General features: G+C 37.5%; 2 protein-coding genes across 2 annotated transcripts; one reads left to right on the forward strand and one right to left on the reverse strand.

The window, feature by feature from the left end:
- The first annotated feature begins 489 nt into the window (after positions 1-489).
- Positions 490-4,142, forward strand: LOC109814431 (E3 ubiquitin-protein ligase SINAT5). Its single transcript, XM_020378856.2, has 3 exons — positions 490-1,062; positions 2,674-3,060; positions 3,558-4,142. Exons 1-3 carry the CDS (start codon positions 838-840, stop codon positions 3,918-3,920), a joined length of 975 nt encoding a protein of 324 aa, XP_020234445.1. The 5' UTR covers positions 490-837; the 3' UTR covers positions 3,921-4,142.
- Positions 4,143-5,452: 1,310 nt separating this feature from the next.
- EMB1796 (Pentatricopeptide repeat (PPR) superfamily protein) lies at positions 5,453-8,064 on the reverse strand. The gene is made up of 2 exons (XM_020378855.3): positions 5,868-8,064; positions 5,453-5,736 (listed from the first exon to the last, which is right to left on the reverse strand). The coding sequence occupies exon 1, from the start codon at positions 7,837-7,839 to the stop codon at positions 5,947-5,949; it is 1,893 nt and encodes a 630-aa protein (XP_020234444.1). The 5' UTR covers positions 7,840-8,064; the 3' UTR covers positions 5,453-5,736; positions 5,868-5,946.
- Positions 8,065-9,028: the final 964 nt, after the last annotated feature.

The following is a 9,028-nucleotide window of genomic DNA, read 5'->3' on the forward strand; positions in this document are numbered from 1 at the left end:
TACTTATTTTAGAAGAAATGCACAAAAATAATCGAGTAGACCGCCAACATAATGATCATTGCTTCTAATTAAAAAACAAACAAAGTTCCAAATCAAATAATCCCTTCTTTTTTTTTTTTCAATGAAAAAGGCTAATGTTATGAGGTATCCTCCTCTATTATTATTATGTTTTTAAGTAAAGTTTAGGGTGAGAAAAAAAATGTCAAGTGGATAACCCAATTCAGTTCTTCCATTGCATGCCAAGTTTTGTCATGAAATTAGCAAAAAAATGTTATCCACTCTGTTCAAAAATTAAATATTAGAATTCCGTGAAAATTGAAAAGTTGTGAAGTAAACGGGAGTCAGTTATAGGCTGTAATTGGGAGTTTTGGTTGAAGCATTGAACTTTAAAATTAAAACAAACTCGTGACCTAACAAATGACATGAATTGTTATTTTAGTAAAAGAAATTTAGTTACCGTTGGATTGACCCATCAACAATCTAATTTGTGAAATTAACGGTTCCCTTTTCCTTTCTCTCTCTTCTTCACAGCACGACACAACCTAAGCCTCGGTAGAGAGAGAAAGAGAGAGACAACGAAGAAAAGAACCTGTTCTTCACCAGAACGGTGTTTGGTTTTATAGGATTCCTCCCATTCATCCATTTACCGATCCACGTCCATCTCCATCTTCTTTCTCTTGTTCTTTTTCCGAAGAACACAGGGAATTGAAGAGAGAAGAGGATTGAGAAAGGGGAATACCCAGGTGATTAATTCGGTGAAATTTCGGATTTTGATTACTGGGTGTTTCTGCTTTCTTCATTTTACCTTCACTGGTGGGAAGGGTTTTTGGTGAGTAGATGGACTTGGACAGCGTTGAGTGTGTGTCATCCTCTGATGGCATGGATGAGGATGAGATCCACCCCAATCTTCACCATTCTGAGTTTTCTTCCACCAAGCCTCGCAATGGAGGCACTAATAACAACAATTCTGTGGGCCCCAATGCCATGGCTCCGGCAACCAGCGTCCATGAGTTGCTGGAATGTCCTGTGTGTACTAATTCAATGTACCCTCCAATTCATCAGGTTTGTTCTTTCACCAAATTTTCATTTTTATCTTTGGCATCTTTTGATGAATTTGAATTTGATGGCTCTTAGAAGGGGTTGAGTGGATTTGGTTTGACTGAGTTTGAGTTTTTTCTAGGGGGTAGGGGATAAGGGTAACTTAGATTTGGTTTTGGACTGGAATTGATGATTGTGCAATTATATGACAATACTTGCAATTCATGGTAATAAGGTGTCACGTAGATGGTTGTCAAATTTTAATTTCTTCTTGGTTGTATGTATTTGGCCATGGAGAAGGGTTTTATGGTGCTGTTTAAAACTTCCTTTTCTGCTTTTAGTGGTTACCAGTGTTTCCGATTCTAGACATATTTCATTTGAGGGAAGTTGATTTTAGAATAGTGTACGTATTTTGCTTATGAGTAATGAGCCACGGATTTGGCTTTTTATGAGTTAGTTAACTAGAAGTTCTGATGTATACAGCATGATTATTTGTTTCTCATGATAGCTGGACCCAAAATTGTATGAAGTCTTTGTTTACTCCCTCTATTCTCTATTATAATAATATAAAAAAAAATTGTTCTTAAATATAAGGAAATTTTAACTACTTTTATCTCTAAAATATCTTTTTTTAATGTATGATTTCTCGGTTGCACTACTTTTGGTATTTATAACAAAGACAATTTTGAAAGAATATTGTGGAAGTAGTAAAATTTAATGCGGATAAGTAACTTTCATAATATGCATAAAATCATTGTTTTTTTGCTAATAATAGGAAACAAAGGGAATACTTGTATTGTGTGAAAAATGCTTCAGGTTAGATATGTTTCAGAGTTGCAGGATGTTAATTGTCAATGTATTCAAATGCATTGTCTTGGTTGAAATTTGTTGATAATGTTGTTGAAAGTGGTTAATTCAATGTGTCTTTTTGTATTTATACATACCTGAATGTGAAACTCAATGCACATAAATCTTATGAGAAATCTCCTAGGGTATGAAGAATGTAACTAAAAAAAAAGTAGGAAGAACAACGAGAGCAAACGGTCGACTCAAGGAATCTCCAACTCAAAAGACCTATAAAAGCTGAAACACAGGCTAGAAAAGCAAGCCCATCCCAAAATAGATAGATATGCAAGTGAAAACTACGGATTTAAAATCTACCTATTGTTTGCCTAAGGCACCTTTCTTCGGCTACAACCTAAGTTAAGCTGAAGTGATCTTTGAAATTAAACAAATGCAGCTCTATCACCCCCTTTTAAAATTTATTTTTCACTTGGGAGTTACTTGGATTTAATGACAACACCCTATGGTCTCTTTTGACCAAAGTTAACGACAGAGTTTTATTTGCTGGGTACAACTTCTCTGGGAACTTGAATTAGTTAAAAGTAGATTTAATGAGGTTAATTCTTCAAATGTTTGGTACTTTCAGTGCTCAATAGTCAATATGGAGAGAGCTATAGCCCAAAATTTCTTCCAATCTTTAAAACTTTAGCCAATTTTTTATTCTGCAACTCTTGGGTTAATTTCTTCATTCAAGTTGTGCAAAAGTTGATATTGTCATGATTTAAGTTGCATAAAGGGTATTGTATAAATGCTAAAATGGGAGAGAAAATGTAACAATTAGTTTCTTTGCAGTGTCACAACGGCCATACACTTTGTTCCACGTGTAAAACAAGGGTGCACAACCGATGTCCCACTTGTAGACAAGAGCTTGGAGATATCAGGTGTCTGGCACTGGAGAAGGTGGCTGAATCACTTGAGTTGCCTTGCAAGTACTACTCTCTTGGATGTCCAGAAATCTTCCCATACTACAGCAAGCTTAAGCATGAGACAGTTTGTAATTTTAGACCATATAGTTGTCCTTATGCTGGATCGGACTGTTCTGTTGTTGGGGATATTCCTTACCTTGTTGCTCATTTGAGGGACGATCATAAAGTAGACATGCACACAGGATGCACATTCAACCACCGTTATGTGAAATCAAATCCGCGTGAAGTGGAGAATGCAACCTGGATGCTCACAGTAAGTGTATCACATTTTTTCATTCAATTTTGAAATCCTGGAAGAGGGTGGGGGAGGAGATTGTCTCCCTTTGTCATATATTTTCTGTTCAAAAAATCGTTTATGGATACATTTTCCAATGTTCACTACCACCACATATTTGCTCATCAAACTTCTATAGGTAGGCTGTTGAGGGAAGAGATAAGGGAACTGAGGCTATGATAAAATGCTATAAATGCTCATGACAATTATTTTGTCACTCCCTTATTTTGCTGTTTTACATGGCTCAACCATATTTGTGAGTCTGTTTGGATAGAAAAATTCTTAAAAATTATTATAAACTTGCATTCAAACAGGCTCTGTTTAGTTAAACAATTTTTTCCTCTTATTGTAGAGTGATGGCTAAGGACAGCATGTTTATTTTAATACACCGTCTAGCTGCCACGTGTAATCTTATCTCAGTTTATACTCCTCATTGCCTCTGATTCTTTTGTTTGCGGACTCATTTTCTTTGATAGGTGTTTCATTGTTTTGGCCAATATTTCTGCCTTCATTTTGAAGCTTTCCAGCTTGGCATGGCACCTGTATACATGGCATTTCTTCGTTTTATGGGTGATGAGAATGAGGCTCGGAATTATAGCTATAGTCTAGAGGTTGGAGCCAATGGCAGGAAACTCATTTGGGAGGGTACACCGCGAAGTGTTCGGGATAGCCACCGTAAGGTTAGGGATAGCCATGATGGGCTCATTATTCAAAGAAATATGGCCCTATTTTTCTCTGGTGGGGATAAAAAGGAGCTTAAACTCAGAGTTACAGGAAGAATATGGAAGGAACAACAGAATCCGGATGCTGGAGTGTGCATGCCAAATCTCTGTAGTTAACATGTTATTTGAAGGGCATTTTTATCATTTTGTGTGTTTGAGACACTCTTTTGGGCTGTATTTATACCAACTTTGTGCTTGTTGTAATAGATTAAGGCACTAAGGTGGCTCTTAAATTTTCAGATTCATAAGCTGTGTAATAAACAAGATTTTTTTTTTCTTTCAAATTTGCTTGATTGTAATTCGATAGTGGAAATTGGAATTCGTGTTTCTTGCTCTAAACATCAAGAGTTAAGTTGGTTGCCAGTTGCCATAATTAAAGATTTTTAGTTAAAGTTTTTGAGAATGCAGATACATTCAAAGGGTTTTGGCATTTATAATGGTTTTAAATGCCTAATATAGTACCCGTTTTAGACTAAGAAACTGTTCAAACCGCGTGAAAGTAACAAGCAGAGTCAAATCAAATAAACTGTACAAGCATTCAATTCTAGTTTTCAAAAAGTTCGAATACAGTAGTAGAATTTTATAAATGAAATGCTCTTAGAAGCTAAAAGCTATACATTGTTTAAAAGTTATATAAACTTTTTAAAATTTAAAAGTCACCTTCAAAGTTAAAATTTCTTTTGGTTATATGATCTAGAATGTTGAAACATGAAATAATAGAAAAAAATATAGAAGTTAAAACTCTTAATATTACTTTTAAATTTAAGTTTGAATTTCTTTGGGTATTTGATCTTATGTTCAAATTCGAAATAAAAAGAAATAGAAGTAAAATAAATCTTAAAATTATTTTTATTGAAGTTTCTTTTTAAAATTCTCTTCGACAAATATAGTATTTTATTAACTCATAAAATGATTTGTTTAATCCAATTTCTTCTTAAACTTAAAAACTCAATAAATTAGATCAAATATTACCAATGATATATAACTACTAACTTTCTCCTCAACAGCTATTATTACACATTCTAATCATACACCGTGCCCATGAGTATGACAGTTATTCTACACCCTTTTTTGGAATACACTTTCCAGATGGGTGGGTTCTTTCTCGGGTTTAAATCTAACAATTCTCAATTCCCATCAAAATTAAATTGCATATTGTTGTATCCCATAAAGCTGCAATTTATTTTATTGTAATTATGCATTCACTTGAATTTTTGAGGCTATGAATACAAAATAACATTTATTTCGCATATTTTTATTTTTCTATTTTATCCCCATCAATTGATCAACGTAAATACAAAATTAGTTAATTAACTATTACTAAACTCTTCATACATGCTTCTTGATAATTTTATCATAAAAGCTAGCTATTTTTGATAATGAAAACAAGATACCATAAAAGCACTTCTCCGACAACATATTTATCTAAACAATTTTATTCTCCAAAATCCATATAATAAAAAAATTATAACGATTATCAATTATATCTGTGATGGATTATTAAAATAATCTCTAAAACCAATTCCTTCGAAACCCACACTGAATTGTAAGATTTGCTTCAGCAGCTTGGCAATTTGATCGAAACTTAAAAATGTTTGGAAAATTGAATGTTTGAGCGCACGCTGCATGAAGGCGAAGGAGATCATTGGTAGCAGAACAGTGAAAAGAAGTATGCTTTATACGCACTATAATGTTGTTCACAACTCACCCCAGTGCACAAAATAAAATAAGTTGCTTCATCTTTCTTCTAACCAGTCGTCTACCCCAATGTCAATATTGCTTCACTTTCAATTTAAGAAAATCCATCATAATTCCCAGAGAAACAGTATTCCATTTTAGAAATAAAACATGCCATAATCACAGTTCCAACATCTTGTTGCTCCACTACAGGGGGTTTCGAGAAGGTTTAGACCAACACCCCAATAACGCGGTACTGTAAAATGGGAAAACCATAAATTGCAAAATCCTTTCCAACAAATTTAATTACAAGTAGAATGAATCAAAATGTTGGTAACATAGTTGATGATTCAAATCCATTTTGGCAAATTGACAAAGACATCATACCTCCTCATCCAAGCACCATCAAGTTATCTATCATACCTCTCACCTAAAGCACCAAGAAGTTCCAACTCATGCTGGTACCTCAGATGTTTTCTCTATCACCCTCAGTTTCAGTTGTTTTCTCTGCCAACTCTGCCTCAGAAGTAGTAGCATCAGTGCTACCTTCATTGAGAGCTTGAATTTCACCCTCTGGTTTAGATTCCGAATCCGTTTCCTTGTTCCCAAACAACTTGGATGGAAGCAAAGAAGCTACTGCAGCTCTTGCACTTCTTTTGGCAGCTTCGGCTGCCTCGGCCTCCTTAGCCTTAGCCTCAGCTTTCAGCCTTTCTTTCTCCTCCATGAGTTTGGCCAATTCCTCCTCTCTCCCTTCTTTCCTCAACTCCCCCTTAACAAACTCCTGGAACTCCTCATCAAAATCAACCCCATTGTCATCCAACAACGTATCAACAATTTGAAGCATCTCATCCAACCTCCCCGCATCACTCAGCACCTTCATCATGAACTGATAGCTAGCAACATCCATCTTAAGCTTCTTCACCATGAGCTCAAAGAAAGACTTGGCCTCATCAACCTTCCCAACCTTAACCAACCCATCAACCAACCTATTGTAAACAGCCAAGTTAGGCCTCAACCCAGATTCCACCATCTTCCTAAAATACCCAGCAGCATCATCAGCCCTATCCTTCCCAAAACAAGCATCCATCAACAACCCATAAGTAAACTCATCAGGACTCACCCCCTTCCCCTCCATCTCCCCATAAACCTCCTCCGCCTCCACAACCATCCCATTATCACACAACCTCTCAATCAAGTTATTAAACGACAACGTATCGGGGCTACACCGATACTCCCCCATCTTCCTAAAAACCTCCATCGCCTCCTGAAACCTCCCTTGATCACAATACCCATCCACAATCACATTAAAGCTTCCCAAATTAACACTCAACCTTCTAGGAGGCTCATGCTCATTCATCATCCTATCAAAAACCTTCAAAGCCTCATCAAACCTCCCATTCCGGGAGAGCGCATCAAGCACAGAATTATACCCTACAGCACTCATCTTCTTCTTCCCCAAAGCCTCCTCATAACACTCCATAGCCTCCTTCTCCATCCCCTTAATAAAATAGCCCTTCATCAAGCACCCAAAAACAACCCCATCTTCCACAACCCCACCCAACCTCTCTCTCAACTCCTCGTAGAGGTGCAGAACACCATCACCATCAGAAACCCTAGCATGGCCCAACATCAGGTAATGGTAAACAAGAGGGTCAGGGGCGAACCCTTTGGAATCCATTTCGGTTTTAATCTCCATGGCGCGTTGGAGTTTGCTGTTATCGACCAAACCCTTGATGAGGATTCGGTAGGTGGTGGGGGAGGGGTTCATGGGGGCGTCGTTGAGGAACTGCTTGTAGTGTTCCAAGGCGGTGTCGGGTTTGCGGCAATCGAGGTAGGTTTGGAAAAGGAGGTTGTGGGTGATGATGTTGGGGACGACGCCGGCCTGCGTGATGAAGCGGTGGAGGGAGAGGAGGTCGGAGTAGCGGGAGTGGCGGAGGAGGGCGGCGAGGACGGCATTGATGGTGAAGATGGTGGGGCGGCAGTTGGAGTAGATGGAGTGGCGCGTGTAGAGCGCGGCCTCGTCGAGGTCGTTGGCGCGGATGAGGGCGAGGATGCGGTTGTGGAGGTTGAGGCGGTTGCCGGAGAGGGCGGAGACGTGTTCCGGGAGCTTGGGGTTGTTAGGGTTTAGGTAGTAGGGGGTTTGGGATTGGGATTGGGGTTTGGGGGTGCTTTGGGTGCGGTTCAGAGCGGAGAGGGGGGGCTCCATGCGGAGCTGGCGCTTGCGGCGGCGGCGCTCGGCGGCGGCTTCCTCCGGGGAGGAGAAGGAGAGGAGGCGGAGAGAGATCGCAGAGGGAGGGCGGCGGCGGGTGTTGGCGAGGGCGCGGAGGTGCGTCAAGAAGGTGGGTTTGGAGAGAGCCATGTGTGAGAGAGAGAGAGATAGGGTTCAGAGAGGGTTTTGTTTTGTTTAGCTTTAGTGTTTGATAATGATGAAGATTAAACACTACACACTACACAGTACACAGTACACAGTAAACACCCACCCGTGGTAACGTGTATCCTAGTATGGGCCTATTGCCAACAGGCCCACAAGGAACGAGTTTGGATAATAACGGATTCGATAGGCTCTATACAAAGATAACTCCACAGTCTTGGGTGATAGAAGGTATAAGCACTAAGCAAGGGGTCTTTTTATGGAGATAGAATGTGGAAATTAATGTCTCTTTCACCCTCGCTGGGAGGAGCCATCTTAAATCCTTCCTAAATTAATGTTTTAATGCTAACAAATTTAAATATTTTTAATATAAAAAATTGTTTATAAAATTTTATAAATAAAATGATAATATAAGATAATTTTATGTGATGATATGCCTTTTGACAAGTCTATCAAGCACAAAATTTTGTTTGTCTAAGAGGAATGGATTATATATTTTCTTATTATATATAATCATCATATCATATGTTTCTATGTTATTGAAGAAATAAAAGTTTATTTTCTTCTAATTTCATAAAGGAACGAGGATTTGATTTTTGTTAGAAAGTTTGATTTAATGCACTAATAGATATCTTATTATACAAAGAGAAAATGGAAAGAAAGATGAAACAAGTGTGCGAGCGAAACTCAAAGTTTTCACAACGATCATCATCATATATGCACATATATAAAAAAGCTTGGAGAACTCGAAAAGAAGAAAGAACAACTTCAATTGTTTCATTCATTCTTTCTTTTTGTGAAAATATTTGTACTTAAAAGTTGTATCTTGTCTTGTGAAAAAGATGAAATAATTGTTATCCTTATCCAATTTCAATTATGTGTTTTAACTTGAAACTTGAAGAGACTTTGTTGTTTAATACTTGGTTTTGAAGTCTAAAGAGAATTTTTTGTTCGAAGAATACTTAGATAGTCTACTTAAAAAGACAAGTCAAATAATACTTAAGTTGAGTCAGAAGTGAATTATGAAATTTTTTTAGTTTATTTGTAAATTAAAGATAGTGAAACTTGATCGAGTTGATCAAGAATTATAGATACATAGTTATGGTAATTGAGACGAACTAGTACAAAAACATCTTGTGTTCTTTGTCTTTTGCTTCATTTACATTCCTTGAGACTT

The sequence above is a fragment of the Cajanus cajan genome, chromosome 6 (genome assembly GCF_000230855.2).
Source record: "Cajanus cajan strain Asha chromosome 6, NIPB_CcT2T_4, whole genome shotgun sequence".
In the NCBI taxonomy this organism is placed as follows: domain Eukaryota; kingdom Viridiplantae; phylum Streptophyta; class Magnoliopsida; order Fabales; family Fabaceae; genus Cajanus; species Cajanus cajan.

Excerpts from the sequence above, each read along its gene's own strand:
- LOC109814431 (XM_020378856.2), top strand. The coding sequence starts at position 838 with ATGGACTTGGACAGCGTTGAGTGTGTGTCATCCTCTGATGGCATGGAT. Across the intron at positions 1,063-2,673 it reads TGTACCCTCCAATTCATCAG|TGTCACAACGGCCATACACT; the intron begins GTTTGTTCTTTC and ends GTTTCTTTGCAG. Across the intron at positions 3,061-3,557 it reads ATGCAACCTGGATGCTCACA|GTGTTTCATTGTTTTGGCCA; the intron begins GTAAGTGTATCA and ends TTTCTTTGATAG.
- EMB1796 (XM_020378855.3), bottom strand. The coding sequence starts at position 7,839 with ATGGCTCTCTCCAAACCCACCTTCTTGACGCACCTCCGCGCCCTCGCC.